This window comes from Apis laboriosa, unplaced genomic scaffold, assembly GCF_014066325.1.
Source record: "Apis laboriosa isolate Shangri-la unplaced genomic scaffold, ASM1406632v1 scaffold74_cov149, whole genome shotgun sequence".
Classification (NCBI taxonomy): Eukaryota; Metazoa; Arthropoda; class Insecta; order Hymenoptera; family Apidae; genus Apis; species Apis laboriosa.
This window is the reverse complement of record NW_025224330.1, coordinates 461,629-479,377: the sequence shown is the minus strand read 5'-3', so window position 1 is coordinate 479,377 and position 17,749 is coordinate 461,629. Positions and strand designations below refer to the sequence as shown.

General features: G+C 42.1%; 1 protein-coding gene across 3 annotated transcripts in view; it reads left to right on the top strand.

Moving 5' to 3' along the window:
* LOC122719331 (protein groucho-like) overlaps positions 1–16,859 on the top strand; it is a 126,426-nt gene extending 109,567 nt beyond the window's left edge. For 2 of the 3 annotated variants that reach the window (XM_043945057.1, XM_043945055.1), the window contains 6 exons: positions 10,333–10,455; positions 10,535–10,817; positions 11,337–11,592; positions 11,911–12,186; positions 13,005–13,608; positions 13,907–16,859. In XM_043945057.1, coding sequence (XP_043800992.1) covers positions 10,333–10,455; positions 10,535–10,817; positions 11,337–11,592; positions 11,911–12,186; positions 13,005–13,608; positions 13,907–14,014 — 1,650 coding nt within the window. In that variant the 3' untranslated portion in view covers positions 14,015–16,859. The remainder of the gene's footprint in view (positions 1–10,332; positions 10,456–10,534; positions 10,818–11,336; positions 11,593–11,910; positions 12,187–13,004; positions 13,609–13,906) is intronic. The other variant, XM_043945056.1, reaches the window with a different exon arrangement.
* The last annotated feature ends 890 nt before the right edge of the window (positions 16,860–17,749 follow it).

Sequence of the window (17,749 nt, the reverse complement as noted above, 5' to 3'; positions counted from 1 at the left end):
ATTATAAAATATTACTCGCCTAATTAATAATAATCAGTTTAATCGCCACGGATATATTCTCACGTTTTAACAAATGTCCAATACCTAAAATCGCATCGATATTTTGCTAATTGATTCCATCGAACTCCTCCATCCCCACCAACTCCTCTTCCACGGTGTCTAATATTAATCAGCTCGAAGAAGAGGGCAGACTATTATACACCTAATTCGATCGAGTCGAGCCGTGGAGTGCACAACTTCAAGGTTGTTGTAGACGGTGTTCGTAGCACGGGCCGCATCGTCTCGATTATCAATACGCTCACCGTATTACACGACGTGCCCCCCTCCCTCGCCTCCGTTACCCTCGTGCCACGATATTCATCCACTCGCTGTATCGCTGTATCGCTGTACATCGCGCTGGGAACTAGCCGTGTAGGAACGAAAATAGGGTATTTTCGCCGGGACGATAATTCACCTATTATCGATAGCCGGCCACGGCTACACACCGGCAACACGTGTAAGATCGAAAGTAGACAGGATCATAGGTCTGGCTCCGCTCGGTTAACAAGATTCCTACACGCAATCTCGCCGTTGGCGGAGGCCGTTTCGGTAAAGGGGTTAACCGTACGTGTCCCGCAAGGGTACGCCGTTTAACAGCTCGCGATACCGACATTCTCTTTCTCTTTCTCTCTCCCTTCGACGGAATATACGGCCACCATAAATCAATGGTTCGATCGGCAACCGGTCGATCCTCTTCTTTCTCTTCCTCTTCCTTTTTTCTATTATCCTTCTTTCAGGCTGCTGCCTGCCCCTCGATCCTCCGGTGCCTTCCTGCCTCCGATGCCACGCAACCAGGACGCCCATTAACTCGCTTTTTTTTCCAATGTGTAATGACCTCAAAGAGCGGCCACGGTTTAAAGGGTTGCGTTGAGGCAGGCAATGCGCCAGCATTGTTGCGTACGATCTTTTTCTTCTTTCTACGTCTTTTTTTTTTTTCTGTATAGTGTATATTCTTCATCCTTCTTCCCTCCCTTCTCACGTTTTTCTTGTACCAAAGAAGAGAGAAGTAAGGGAGGAAGAGAAGGCGAAGAAAAGGGGCGAAGATAATGGGGAAGAACGGTCTCTCGAGGCAGCGAAATAAAGCGACGATCATAATCCACCACGGGCTTTTCAATTATTATACTCTCTTCCCTCCGTTCTCCTTCTGCTTCTGCTTGTTCGTTCCCTCGTCTGCACCTCTCTATAGCTATAGATATTCGTTTGACGGAGCGATAAAAATGTTTCCCCCATTCCCCCATCTTCTCTCTTCGCATAACGCGAAGATGGCACTTTACGGCAATCTCTGTCCTCCTCGTTCGCTCCTTATTCCTCTCTTTCTCGTTCCAGTCGTCGCCACGGATGTTTTTTTTTTTTTTTTTTTTTTTTTGATCAACGAGCATCCGCTCTCATCCTTCGAAGCAGCTTGCCCCTGTGAAGGAATAAGCGGCGTCTCGTGAAGTGGCCACTCAGCGTCGCGCCGTCGAAAATCGGCGAAAAATCTGGCGTTTCGTCCCCTTCGTTCGAGTTCGATGTCTCGCAAAGATGGAGGGCTATTCTTCGCGACACACATCTGACAATTTCGTTTTCTCTCCGCTCGAGTTTCGTGGAGTAAATACGAGCGATATGTTCCGGCGTGGAATTGCGATTTATTGGAATTTGTACACGCGCATGGAATCCAATACGGTTTTAATGCGATTTCCGTTAAAGACGAGTGTTGGACGAGAGATTATTACGTTTGATTTGTGGTTTCTTTTTTTTTTCTTTTTTTTTGGAATAGGAAGAATGAAGCTTCTTGGATTTTTTTTCAGAAATTGTTTATAGAAACATCGTCAATAATTATTGAATAACAATCGAGTATAAAATTTTTCCTGTAAATTCTGTTCGAACGATTCGATTCTTTTTAATATTAATACGTTCTCCGATTTCTGCATCGAGTAAAGCAAGATAAATGAATTAAACAATAAGTAATTTTCTTAAAATTTTCTTTTAACATTCTCCCGCGCGAAAATTAATTTTTCCAGCCTCGGTCGAGGTTCTGCATCGAAACTTTGTTATCGACGAGACAAATTCAATCTCCGAAAAATACACCAACTTCTCCGTTAACCCACCCCTTGATTACGAGAGTTCGCCTATCTATCTATCTATCGTCGGTTAGGCTCAATTTCCGTTCCATAGAATCGCGGAATTTCTCTCCCATAGTTCCTGTCTAATGGAAAAAAAGAAGCCAATCGTCGCGGTTTCTGTATTCAATAAAGCACCCCGTCCCGATGCGCTATATCCATGCATGTATACGATCGAAAACGAAACGAGAGAGAGAGAGAGAGAGAGAGAGAGAGAGAGAGAGAGGAAGAAAAAGGAGGGAAGAAAATTGGAAAAACGGTGGGATGGCCCGTGGCCGCGAACGAAGAAAACGAGCGGAAACGAAAAACCAGGGACGAACGAACCGATTCCATGCATATTGCGTTTTCTCGATACCGATACCGATACCGATACCGATACCGATACCGATACCGATACCGATACCGATACCACCTCCTCCCACCTCCCCCGCCGGTAAAACCGTCGGTGTCGTGGTCAGAAGTAATTGGCCGCAACGGTAACGTGAATGGGAAACGGAGGCCGCCGCGCTTCCAACTCGCTTTCGAACGATAACGATAACAATAATATCGATCACCCGGACGGGGACGGGTTTTGCGGACAAGGGCAAGAGGCGGGAGGGGGTTAGGTGTGCAACGGGGGAAGGGAGAAGGGGTTGGTGAACGGGCACAGAGGGAGGTGGAGGGAGGCGTGTGTCGGGGCGGCACTCGGGGCGCGTTGTTGCATAAAATTGTAAAGCCCGGACCCGCCGACGGTGGCGGCGCCGCGCCGAGATAGCTGCAAACAGAGGCAAGTTAATTTAAAAATGCAAATTCCGCCGCGGGGTTTCCCGGCTCGGCCGATGAGGGACGGTTAGAGCGAGAAAAAGGGGTGAAGTGGGTGAGAGAGAGAGAGAGAGGAGAGGGGTACATATTGTTACTGCTGCGTGTGGTCGAAGCCACTGGAGGAGGGAGAACTCGCGTTATTTACGTTGTATCTACAAATCATCCTGTCGTGAATTTTTGTACGATTCGAGACACCGTATTCGCCACGTGTAACCGACATGCAGGAGATGCGTATATTTGATGTAAGGATAAAGATTTTGCTAAACGATAGATTTCTCGAAATCGAAAGTTAATTCACTTTGGGAGGGAATGGATGGTGGATTGTGATTTCAAAAGTTCGTTATTTTGTCATCAAGGAATAATTTATGGATTAATAATGATAGGTGACTGGTTTTATTTTATTGGCAGGGGTGAGATGGATTTTATACAGCAATGGATGATACACGTTACGTGCATCCTTTAATTTTGTTTAGAAATTGTTAATCTCGAAGAATTTGGGAATATAAATTGGGAATCGATAACGTGTCCGCCACTCCTATATTTCGATTAAACAGAATGTTGGAAAGAAGCGAATAGTTTCGTACGATTAATTTCACGCTGCAAGCGAACCGTAGTTCAAGCATACCGCTGGTCAAACAACGGCTGTCCGACTAATAAATGTTCGCAACTACTTCGGTGCACCGCGCAATTTTGAATCCTCTTAAACGTGGACTTTTACCTCGATCGGCTTTCGAAAGCTTACAAAAACGCTTTGCAACTAATTTCAGCCTCGAATTTCGTATCGCTAGTAATAATAAATTTAACCCAATGAAAAAGAAATAAAAATATCTTCTCTTTTATATATTTCATTCATAACTTCTAGAAAAAGAAACTAGATAAAGAAGATCTAAGATTATAAACGTTCCTTTTTTTTTTTTTTTGCAATTTCAACCTCAAAACAATATGATCTCGAATGATAAATTTTACGTAGTAAGAATGAAAGAAGAAGAAAAGAAAAAAAAAAGGTCGAGTACATTTTTCCTTCCCGCAAGCGAAAGCGAAAAGAGTTTAACCACCAAGTCTTGAATAATAAATTTAACGTGATAAAAGAAATCTAACGTTTCATCTCTTATACTTTATTCGATCCCCGGAAAAAAAAAAGGGGAGGGGAAGGAGAAGAAAGAAAAGATCGTAATTTCCTTCCCGTGTAAAAGCGAAAGAGTGTAACCGCTCGCGTAATAATTCGCCCGGCCGCCATATTTCTAACGGCGCAATCACAGCCTCGAAATGGAATTTCTCAAACCCGTCGTCGACCCGCGATTCTTTCGCTTCAACAAAGTGGAAAACGATCGCGCGGCTCGCTTCTCATTTTCCCTCCTATCAGCTGCACGATTCTCACGCTCGTTGGGAACGTTCCCCCTGGAAAAAAGGAGGAAAAGGCGAGAACGAAGGGGGAAGAAAAAGGAGGAGGAAGAAACGAGGATTTCGTGGCGAAACGAGAGAGAGAGAGAGAGAGAGAGAGGAAGGGAGGGAAGAGAGGGAGGGTGGGATGATGAGAAGCAGCGCAAGCGGAAATAAAAGTGCGCGTTCACTAATTGCCGCGATGATGGATGCACGAGGTGACCCAGTGACACGTAGTTGATTCCAGAAATCGGTTCCTGGTATCCCCGGCGGGGCCATTAAAAATTCCATGCATCCTCGAGTGAGGTCGTCGCCCAATGTAATCACGGAAACTGGCGAAATTACGCCTGCGCGTCAACTTCCCGATGAATCTTCCTTTTCCATCTGTATTGCCTGTATTTTGATAAGTAAATTAATGAACATTAGCTTCATCGTGAATGGATTTTTCGAATGATCGAAGTTATAAGTCGATGGTTTCTTTTTCTTTTTTGTTTTAGAATTTATTTTTGATCCACTTCTTTTCTTCCTTACTTAACCTATTTTTGATCAGCAACGACGATAACTTCACAATTTAATTGATAATTTGTTTTTAATATCTATCTTAATATAATCTATTATTATATTTCTAAAAATTTGGAATCTGAAATCTCTTCCAAATTTCCAAAATAGCAAAAAAATTCCAAATAAGCATCTCTTGATTCCTCCTTTAAAAAGCAATCGTCGAATTTAAAAAATCGCACGCGTCGACGATGTTTCACGATAATCGCCTTCTTTTTTCTTTTTTTTTTTTTTTTTCTTCGTCGAACGTTTCGGGCCGGGTTGAGAACCTCTGAGTGCAATCTTGTACCAACTGGGGTTTGCGGGGTCTTGGGAGACGCGACTCCGGTTCGTAACCTCCTCTCTCGGGGTCTTGGCTACGACGAGGGTGGAGTGAGGAATAGGGAAACAGGCGGCGTGGGTTGGTTGAGGTGGAATACCGGTAGGGTGAGTAGTAAGGAGACTACTTGGCGAGTCGAGGGAGGGAGGAAGGAAGGAGGAAGGAAGTGCAGGAGAGGCCGAGGGAGGATGAGGCGGTAGTCGGTGGCTTGGGATATATCCGTAAGGTCGGGGTCTGGGGTTCTACGGGTGGTGTGGGTGACGGTAGTTGGGCTGAGAGACGAGGCGTCGTGGTGAAGGAGTCGCTCACTCACTTACCACCCTCATGGCTCCGACCACCAACCCCAATACCGCGCACACACCACCACGACACTCCTCTCTCCCTTCTCTCTCCCTCCATTCTCCTTTTCCTTCTCCATCTCCCTCCTCCACTTTCACCAACTGCCACCACATCGTCCCTGTTCCTCTCTCTCTCCCTCTCTCACGTTACACCACGTTCTCTCGATGCCTGGCTGGCTCGCCGCTTCTGCCGCGTTGGCTGCCGCTTGCCAAGTTGCCTGCCGGCGGACCAAGTCGTCCCTAACACTACAAAGTCTATATATCCACGGTGTACCCAACGTCCCCTCCTCCCCTCCCCTCCCCTCCGCCTTTCCTCCTCTCACTCTCCTTTTCAACCCACCCGTTTGAGAGGTACGCGGACCCCCATATTGATCGTGGCGCGAACCCTCTTTGCCGGAAAGGCTGGTGCCGGCGGTACGATCCCGACGGGGCTAGGTGTAAGTAAACTTACGTGAACGAACATTGGTCCGCTCGTGTACACTCCCTTCAATACGTGTGTACTCCAATATACACCGCTCCCTTTTCGCTTGCGCCGATATCGTAGGCAAAAGTGAGAAACGAGGGGATGGGGAGAAGAAGAAGAAGAAGAAGCTCTCTCTCTCTCTCTCCTCCTTCTCCTCCTTGTGAGAGGAGCCATCGAGTGCTTTCGGTATTTCAACGGCGAGAAGGAAAACGATGCGTTCGCGCCGTACGGGGGTAGAAGATAAGGGTGTTGAATACACCGGCGGCGAATCGAACGTATTGTTCCGGCGGGGAAAAAGCGGGAGTACGTGTACGATACGTGTCTGATAAAGGAAAACACGCGTGATAAAATATAAATAAGCGGGAAGGTGTTGGAGCAACATGCGAGATCGAGGCGACCCGCTGAAAGATAAAATAACTGAACTTGGCTTTCCCAAGGATGGAGAGAGGGAGGGAGGGGGGCAAAAGTCGAGATATATAAAAATTCTACGACACGTCGAAACTTTGGTACCACGACGATTCATACGTGGGCTTCCCTTTATCCCCGGGCTAATCATCTTCGTTCCTACGAACGTAAATCCAAGATCTTCGAGATTTCTCGCATTTTTATGATAATGCCTCGCCTCTCTCCCTCTATCTCTCTCTGTATCTTCTTTTTCGTGTTTTGCTGTTTTTCTTTCGAGGAATCGTTTCTTGGAAATATCGAAGTCCTCTCTCTCTCTCTCTCCTCCCTCCATCCCGTATGTTTTCTTTCACGAGTCGATTTATTCGGAAAAAGGAAGAGTATACATATATATATATATATATATATATATACATACGTACTGCCGGTTTCGACGAGGCTTTCCTTTCCAGGAACACGACAGTTGTAACCAGAACCGATTCTCGTGGCTGCTGGCCGGATAAATAGTGACTGGCCATTACCAGGTAACGAGGAGACGGCACACCGGTATTCTCGTTTTGCCCCCGCGAGAGTGGAAACGGATCCCGCCTCAGCTCCTCTCGTTCCAGAAAAGTCGAGCGAGATATCCACATAATACGGCTCCTCGGGGGATTCCTTCTGTTTGAGAAGTCGTTCCACGATGACCGTGTTTTCTTGCATCTTTCCGAGGAATTCGCCCCCCTCCAACTCCTCCAGCTTTTTTTATCGCGCGAACCGACGACCACTGGCCAGTCTTGGTCTCTTGTCCTATCTCTACTATCTCTCTTTTATTATCTTTGAAATTCGTGTTGTTCACCTGTCAAAATTTTGATCTCTGTCTCTGTGTCACGTAACACACCTGTAACTTCGAGTAATAAAAATTCGCTTGATTCTCTAATTTACGAAAAACTATTGCTATTATCCTGTTTCTCCTAATTTTATTACATACATTCTTCTCTTCACTCAATAACTTAACATAATCTTCAACATCTTTCAATTGGTAATAAAAAGGAAATGATCGATTGTGAAAGAGAACAGACGATAAATTACAAAAGTTAGAAAGCTTCGAAGCTTAGCATCAGAATGATGATAATAATAATAATAATAATAATCCTTCGAACCTAATTTCATTTCCCTTCGCATCATCTCTCCTACTCGTATAATTACCCGCAAATTCCTGGAGAAGAGGACAACACCGACCAGGCGGGTGTGCGGTCCCTAAATCACGTGGCGTATAGTAGTCTCACCACTATTTCATTTCCTTTCGCAGCCTCGACGCACGAGGTCCTCGAGAAAGGGGGATGATACGGGGGAAGCTCGGGGGTAATGGACCGAGGCGAGGAGGAGGTGGCAGTGGATGAGAGGCGAAGGGTAATTGAGAAGAGGAGATTTACTTCGGGGTCGAGAGAGGAGGGTAGTTTACGGGTTGGGGGACAGGGAAGTTATCGGGGACAGGAAAAAGGCTCACGGCCGCTTCGCGTGGGAGGGTGGAGAGAGGGAGGAGAAGTGAGGAGGGAGGAAGAGATACGTCGACCGTGTCGACGACAAAACTGTCGCTCGTAAAACTTCCTCCCGATAATATCTTCCACGCCTTTCGGGACCTTTTTCGGTTATCTGTCTATTGGTCGTATTGAGAGCTCCGTTTTCGAGTGACGACTCCGTTTTCGGGGTGGCATTGACGCGCGCCACCCTCTCTCACACGGTCCATGGAAAGGAGAAGATGGCCGAGAATTAATAGTACATATGGGGCGATATAGGAGAATGAAATTTATTTAAATCGTACACTCTGCTCCATTCCGTTTATCGCGAAAATGGGGTTGAAAAAGAAGAGAGAGTTGGAGAGTTGAGAAATTATTTTAACGATTGTTTTGATAATTGTAATATCGTTTCAACGTAACGATGTATAGATATCGTGAACAGGAGGATTCCGTTTAACAGATGTTATGTTATTGATAGAACTATAACTACAGTTTCTCGTCGTCGTTATTGTTGAACAATAATTAACAAATTTCTCATAATTCAATGTTATTACAACGATTCGCTGTATTGTTTTCTATCGCGTATAATAAATACACAATTTCAATTATTCATTAAGGTTCTGATTTCCACTTTTAACATTGTCCATCCTCGAATCCACGTCAAAATAGTGTTGATTAAAATTTAATTGATACTCGATTAATCAATTAACCCCGAATTATTCTCCGTGAAAAAGAAAACAAATATCCGAAGATTTATTGGCCATCGAGATGGTATATCGAGCCTTTATCATTTATAAATTTATTATCAATCGGAAATTTCGCAACGTTCCTTTTTCCTTCTTCCTTCTTCCTTTCTTTTTTGGACTTATCCCATCTCTCTAAGCGAATGAAGAAATCTTTATCGCCTAAATTTTTATCGCTCTCGACCGAGTCCACGATTTCTCGCCATTATTATTTCCTCTTCCATCTCTTTTCCACAAAAGCAAAAAGAAACAGGAGATTGGTCGGATGGGGCGAGGTAATTCAATTGCTCCTCCGGTGGTACATCGACGGGCAAATATTTTATTTAATCGCGAGACACTGTTTAAACGGTTCGACGGTTTCGTGATTCGTTTCTCGTCGTCCGCCCGAAACGAAGAATCTCTCTCTCGTATTGGAAAGCTTGGACGGGATTGATGAGATCGCATTAACCGAGAGCGGATTGTATACAATCCTGGAACGACTTTTCCCATATAGATAGATCTCGTCGTCGCTCGTTTTACGGCTTTTTCCCCGTCTTTTCCACTCCTCCGTGAACGAGCATCCAGGCTTGGATATTCCAACGCGACTTACGTATTACGACTGTCGTATCTTTCGTGTCGTGTCGTGTAACGTTTGCGTATAACGTTTATGTATACCTGATAACCGATTGATGACACGGAAAAAAATTGTTTGGCACGAAACGGGACGGCAGATGGAAAATATTTACTTTTGGCTATTTGGCTACGCGGATCGATCTTCTCCCCGTTATATTTATTTATATAAATATTCGAATGGAAACGTGTAAGCGGCGTTCGTGACACGGCGAACGGACCAATGTATCTCGTCTGATGCCGATTATTTAAAACTTTAATCCAATCCTTAGAAAATTGTGCCTAGGTTATTGAGGTTATAAAATTGATGGCCACGGTCATGAGAGAGGATCATTTAGATCGTGGCATTGCTTCGGTCAATGTTATTCGAAGATTACACGAGGCCATCGAGATCGTGACATTAACAGTTAAGGTCGCTTAAGTGATGGGGGTCATCGAGATCACGTTGAATGCCACTTGAGGTCATTTAAAGATCTTGGGGAAGGGGGGAGGGCGATAATTTAACACGTGTCTTCGATTCGTGATCAATACGAGTTCGTTTCGTTTTAAATTATCAAACTTCCAATATGTGTTTCAATATTCATAGATCGTCACAAATTCGAATAAAAAGAATTTTTTTTAAATTCAAAAGATTAGGAAATAAAAGGAGAAAATCAAACGCTTTTCGAAATATTCTTGACACGTTTTTGATTGATCCTTTTGACCAAAAGGAACTTTCCAAAATTTATAAATAGATTTAACACTGCACTTCAGGCTCGAACCAGCAACTCCAACACTCAGATCGGTACGTTTGGTGCGTTAGATGGTCTCATAACCATCTAATTACTCATAAGATAAGATTACAACTCATAAGATTACATATAAAGAGCTTAGGAATCTATTTATAAAGCGATATTCTAAAAAGATCAAACATAAATAAATATTGTCGCCGCTGGAGTTACGGCATTAACTCACCGTTGGAGAGCAAAGGGTTAGAAACATTTACATTCGTTTCAAATTGATAAAATAGAATTAAAAAACAACTAAACGTAAATATAATATTCTCGTTTCTTTCGTTCTTTCAACCATCATTCCTCTCGTTACAGAGAAGTTCGATATCACCCGCGGAACGCGAGAAGTATAGCAGGCCGCGATCGACCGACCCCCAACACCACGACCACCTTCCACTCAAGAAGATGAAGAAAGAACAGGATAAGGATATAGGCCATGTAGGTATCCAGGATGGTTCTCCATGCCCCGCCGCCGATGGTATACCTTTAATAAAGCCGTGCACGTTTTCCCCGATAGCAAAGCGATGGTGAAAAGAGCGACCAGGACTTGGTGGTTGACGACGCCAGCGAGGGGCCGACGAGCCCTACGGCGAATGGCACAGCGTCGCCAAGAGAGAACGGGCTTGACAAACTCGGCCCTTCCTCGGTGCCTTTGAGCAGCCAGGTGAAGAAAGAAGTCCCGCCACCATCGCCGAGAAGCGGCACGAGCAGCAACGCGAGCACACCCTCGGCTAAGAAGATGGAAGAACGAGAAAAACCGACTACGCCTATCTCGAAACCCGTCACGCCCACATCAGCTGGTATGTTGTCGCCCCTCTTTTCCTTATTTATCCTCCAGTTTGCAATATATATATATATATATTCGAAGCGAAAAGAGAGAGAGAGAGGAAGGATCTATTTATATTTCTTGAAAGAAAAAAAGGAAAAATATTCAATCAGTATAATATATATCCTTGAAACATTGTTCCATTCGTTCGTGTATTATAACTTGGTCATTTTAAATGAGCAACTTTAACAGGACTAACGGTGTGAGAATTTATTCTCATATTGTTAATGAGAAACAGAAATCTTACGTGTTCAAATATTAGCACGTCAAATATTAGACAGCAATTAGTGATATTACTTACTTACTTGCTTGGTTCGCTTATATTAAAAAATTCAGAAGGTAAACGTTCTGGTGGGATGGATTTCGTTCTCCTTTGCATAGAGCGCCTCGGTGTGTATGTATGCGCGTGCGCGGGCAATAATACATTTCCGTATCAATTACGATGATGGAAAATACTTGGGCAAGTATCTGAGGATGAATGTATGGTCGACAGGTGGTAGCAGCTCCGGGTCCGGTGGTCTGAAACCATCGAGTTCCAGCAAACCACTGGTCTCGGCTTCGGCGGTCGGCCCTTATCCGCCACACTATCCGCCGCCACATCATCCACCCGCAGGACCTCACGTGGACGTGCTGGGTTATCCCCCAGCCCTGAATGGATATCCCGCAAGACCGCCTCTTCAGCAGCTCTACGATCCTCACGGAAGCATGAGGGCTCCTCTTGGACCTCTCGGTGTACCCGGTGGCAAACCGTAAGCGCTTTTCTCGGCAATCCCTTCCTTTCGTGCGTTCGCACGTTGATTCTCAATACCGATAACCGAACCGTAAGAGAGGTAATTCGATAAAGAGAAAATATTTTCGAAAATTGATTCGAACCATCTTTTAATCGATCTTAAATGGATCATCGAATTATCTTGAGTGAAGAGAGTTTTAAAAATAAATATAATCTTTATTCGGTATCTCAACAGGAATATTATTACAAACCCTCTCCTTCCTTTCCATCCACGAACGAATTTAATTAAAAAAGAAAGAGAGGAATGAACGAATTAACAAATTGCTTTGTTCCGCAGCGCGTACAGTTTCCACGTGTCGAGCGAGGGCCAGATGCAGCCGGTTCCATTCCCTCACGACGCTCTAATTGGACAAGGAATACCGCGACATGCACGCCAGATAAATACCCTGACACACGGGGAGGTGGTGTGCGCGGTGACGATCTCGAATCCGACTAAATACGTTTACACCGGTGGCAAAGGATGCGTCAAGGTCTGGGACATCAATCAGGGCGGGAGCGGTAGCGCGAAACACGTTTCGCAGCTTGATTGCTTGCAACGAGACAACTACATCAGGTTGGTTAAACGTTACGTTTCGCGCTGCGTCGCATTAACTTTACACGCCGTCTGGCAAACGCGGGAGATCCGCCGCTGAATAAATTCCGATTAGGCAACGCCATTGCGGTCTCGTTTACTTACCAACCGTTGATACGTGTAATTTCGGGATATATCGGGTCTAGTTAAGCGCGGGTAGCTACAAGGTAGTTTGAAACGGTGTCAGTGGCCCCTTATCTCGGCTTTGAGAGCGTTGATTGCTTCAAAATTGAACGTATCGGGGGGACTTGAACGGGTTTACCGCCATGTTAGACATCGGTGATCGATATCATCGGGTATTGAAAACATTGTAACCGGTTAACATCCTTACTACTCGATATCTATTCGCCTGTTCAAAACTATCTATAACATTTGGAACCGACGTTGGTCCAACGGTTTTAACGGTACGTGGAATTTTAAAGGGGTTTTCAAAATGTTTCGTGTTTACATTCGCGCGAAAGCTGATATTAAATTTCTAATCTTTGGCAGACCCCGTGGTGGGTTAACTTGGCCTCTATGTATCCATCCATATTTCGAACGCACTTAAACTATTAACACATCCTATAACCGCATCGCTTTCCATCGTGATATTTCATTCAAAGCTGGGTGACGGCATCGATCGGTCGGCTCCCATCATTTATTTTATATCCTCGGGAAACGTTAACAGCTTGCATGGAACATTCGTTGTCACGTAGCAATTAACGAGTCGAATCTATCCAATATAACCTAAAAAGAAAGGGAAAAAAAAATAAAATAAAATAAAATGTTAGCACAAACTAATATTTTAATTCTCGTTACAGATCGGTGAAACTATTACCAGATGGGAGAACCTTAATCGTAGGCGGTGAAGCGAGTAACCTCAGTATCTGGGACTTGGCGAGTCCAACACCAAGGATCAAAGCGGAGTTGACTTCGAACGCGCCAGCTTGTTACGCTTTGGCCATCTCCCCCGACTCGAAAGTCTGCTTCAGCTGTTGCAGCGACGGGAACATCGCCGTCTGGGATATACAGAATCAATCTCTGCTCAGACAATTCCAAGGTCACACGGACGGCGCCTCGTGCATCGACATCTCTGCAGACGGCTCGAAATTGTGGACCGGCGGATTGGACAACACGGTCCGCTCTTGGGATCTGAGGGAAGGAAGGCAGTTACAACAGCATGACTTCACTTCTCAGATATTCTCGCTGGGCTACTGCCCTACCGGCGAGTGGTTGGCAGTGGGAATGGAGAACTCAAACGTTGAGGTGTTGCACGCCACGAAACCGGACAAATATCAGCTTCATTTGCACGAATCTTGTGTACTTTCGTTACGTTTCGCTACCTGCGGCAAATGGTTCGTCTCAACTGGCAAGGACAATTTGCTAAACGCGTGGCGTACGCCATACGGTGCCTCGATATTCCAGGTGAAGTTTGTATCCATCCTGCTCTGGATAATAAATGGATTATGATGTTGTACAGTGAGGTTTCTTTTGTATACTGGCAATGAATATTATTATTATTATTATTATTATTATTATTATTATTATTATTAAGTCAAGGAAAAAGTGTGTTTAAGTATCTTATCTTATATGAAACATGTATAACTTCATCAATTTCGTTTTCGATTCATATTTTATTAGATATAATATTCAAGAAAATAATCTGATAATATTTTTTCTTAATGCGTTTGGTATCTAACAAAATAATTTCATCTTGTTACAGTCGAAGGAATCTTCGTCGGTGCTCAGCTGCGATATTTCTACAGACGACAAGTATATTGTGACTGGATCAGGTGATAAGAAAGCTACAGTGTACGAAGTGATATACTGAACAGTTACATGATCGATGCGACATTGAGACACTGGAACATCGTCGAGTGTACTACGCTTTTACATTAGTTCGTATGAGAAATAAGAGGGTTCTGTTCCAAGAATACCCATCAAAGATTAAATTGAAACTCTGATAAAGTATGTTGAGGAGGGGAACTTTTGTGAAACGAGTGATATATATATATATATATATATATATATGTACACACATACATACATACATACATACATACATATATACATACATACATACACGTTAGCGTGTGTTATATTTGTTAAATTTGAATCACGCGCAGCGGCTCTCGTATTGCACACGAGGAAGAAAAAGAACAGAGATGAAGAAGCTGCGAACTGAAGTTATATTATATATATATATATATATATATAAGGTGGCAGAACATTTTAGTTATTTAAGATTGTATAAAACATATGGTTATAAATAGGCCAAGAAGACAATTATGAATGAGACTATACGTGATAACGTATATACATTCGCTCGGATAATTATGTGATCCGCGATTGTGTTCGACTTCTTTGACAGGAAGTCGCTTGTGTAATATGTTACTAATGTAATATAGAGTTTTACGACAAAAACTATTCATTACGTACGATTGTGAGAGAGATGCAAGGCGAAATATTATTTTCACCGCGCGTGATGTTCTCGTGCTTTACTATATGATCGACGAAAGAGCGAATTGAGATGTTTGAGAGAGAGAGAAAGAGAGAGAGAGAGAGAGAGAGAGAGAGAGAGAGAGAGAGAGAGAGAGAGAGAGGAGAGATTGTGCGTACACGATCTAACATGTAGACCTGTCGAAGTAGAAATGTGTGTGTCGTGTTGCAAAATTCTACGTAATGTAATCGAACACACAACATATAGAAGCAAGAATGTTTTAATTCGAGGATAGAGAAAAATGTAGGTCTATATCGAACCGATGTAATTTTGATCGTGCTAAGATTGTGTAAAGGAAAATGGGGTTTTTTTCGTGTGACCCTCGAATATTTCCATTACGAGAAAGAGTATAAAAAAGAGAGAGAGAGAGAGAAAAAAAAGATAAAAAAAGAAAAAAAAAAGTAACTCATATTCCGAAAATTTGTACTCGTATAGAAGTTTCAGTTACGAATTTTTTTTTCGTTTTTTCGTTGCTATTCTGTATGTCGGTATATGCAGCTACCACTCGTAACTATATGTTCTGCGGTAACTGTGAGAAATTGTGAAAGGCACGAAAAAGAAGGTTAAGATAGGAAGACAATAGGTATGGATATGATGATGATCTCTCGACTAATTTTTTGTAGCAAAAGAAAACGGAGCGCTTAGAGCAGACGAAAAGAGATTTGAAGATTTTTTTCTGACGCACCGTAATTGGTATCGCCAAAAAAAAATAATCCTTTACGAGGCACAAGTTTATGGTACATCGTATCTTGTTCGTGGCCGATCCTAAACGAAGATCGAAATATAGTTAACGAGATGAATCAATCTATTTATATTTTACAATTGAAAATTTTATTATACGATGAATCGAAATGAAATGAATCATTGTGTATATGTTCGACGAGCGACGAACTAAATACTAAATAGAGATGTATTTATGATGATCTATTTTTATCTTATATTATTGATTTACGATGAATTTGAATCTCTGATCTGACAATGTTGCGGACTATATGCGATGTACGTTTTTACGTATTGTACCATTCGCGAGGAAACGCTAGTTTCGCCTGTATCCCACACGTAACGAAATTAAAATTGTATCCAATGAGGAAATCGATTGAAGTATTGAAACCTGAATTGTAGAGAAGCATTACGATTGCGTTACCGTTACTGCCACATCAACGAGGCATCAACGCTATTATTCCACGAATAGAAGCACACGGGCCACTTACGCTCCCAAGCACGTTTATTCTGCGAGATTTTCGTGCGAAAAATATTTTTGTGACGATCCCTTAGGTTTAATTTGTTAGCGACTTGATCGATGCGAGACACACGTACCTTGCGATTGAATTTATATATCTTGAACAAAAAGATAAATTTGCGCCAAGTACACGCGGTTAACGATTTCTTGGATGCCTACCAGGCATGTGAAATTAATAGGGTACTATAGGTTATTATTCGCGTTATTATTCGGATTTTAAAATGGTAAAAGCAGGGAATGCATAATGGAGATTTATATTTTGTTACAGGAAGACAACCACACGTTTTACATTTGCTGTGATCGTCGTAGAATCGACGCTGTATACTGCCGAATCAATAAGAAATAGAAAAAAAAAAGTATAAAAAAAAAAGAAAATATTAAAAAAAAAAAAGAAATAAGAAGAAAAAAACTAATACGAATTACGTGTCGCGATAGAGGGACAAAATAGAAAATAGAAAAATAAAGATGGAAGAAAATGTGCGAGAAAACAGATAGATTTTCGACGAGCACAGCTCCGATGATAGACCAATAGAAACAACGATACCTCAAGAAGACTCAATAGTTAATTATCTCTTTAACGATTAACTTGTACAGAATCAATATTCTTTTACAGTAAATAATTACGCATACCCACATACAATTGCATACACACAGATGCAGGTTAGGAAGAACAGCGAAATCGTGATTCAACATTCGCTATATAAAGTAAAAAAACAAATTTTCTGTCCCGCGTTTCATTGAATTGTGTCTCCGTGCTCGCAATTTGCACTCCGTGTGTACGAAAGCGATTAGAAATATGCGTTTCCAGCCAGAAGAAGAAGTGAAAAAAGAAAAAGCAAAAGACAAGTGTTAATCCTTTCCAAGCACAGTTCATGTTGTTCCTATAGCTACGCGAAAATTGTTTCTTTCGACAATTAAATCATCTATATCTATATACTTATAAAGTTTTATTAATTACCATTGACACATCCACTTTCCTTGAATCGAAAAATTCACTTTCGAAGATAAGAAATTCACTTTTATCACAAATATATCGAAAAAAACATGTGCGAAGGAACTAACAAAGTCGGTTTCAAGATTCAAATTTCACAATATGGCTGAACGCATTTTGTAGAATAAATATGGACAAATAGAACATGTGGTGCCATCTCTTGAGTACTAAAAGCATCTCTAAAGATCGAACAAAGTAACAAAAAGTGAACGTTAGCGCCATCTCTTGATTAAATTTTTAAATAGATTCTTTTAATACTCAAAAGATGGCGACACTAGTACAGTTTAACTATATATTCTATCCTTTTCTACTATCTTCTATCCTTTCTTTTTGTATTTCATTTGCAACATTCTAGAAATGATGCTGATTTCAATATTTTTATCCTATCTCTATCCTTCTTCCACTTATTCTTGTTCTTTGTCTATATACTCTGTAAAATTTATATGCTTAAGAAATCAGTGTATATAAATGTTTGATATTTAATTAATTTTATTTATTGATTAAAATACTTTAATAGAATTTATTTTATTTAATTTCTATATAAATATAACCAAATTCTAAGTATAAAACAAAAAATTTATTGAATGTCAGAAAAATTTATTAGTTTTATTTATTCACCGCTAGATGGCTCGTCGATGTCCGTTTGTAGAGTTTAAAATTACTTATTATTACTATACTTACCGCTAGATGGCTCGTCAATATCCATTTGTAGAATTTAAAATTACTTATATTATTCACCGCTAGATGGCTCGTCGATGTCCGTTTGTAGAGTTTAAAATTACTTATTATTACTATACTCACCGCTAGATGGCTCGTCGATGTCCATTTGTAGAGT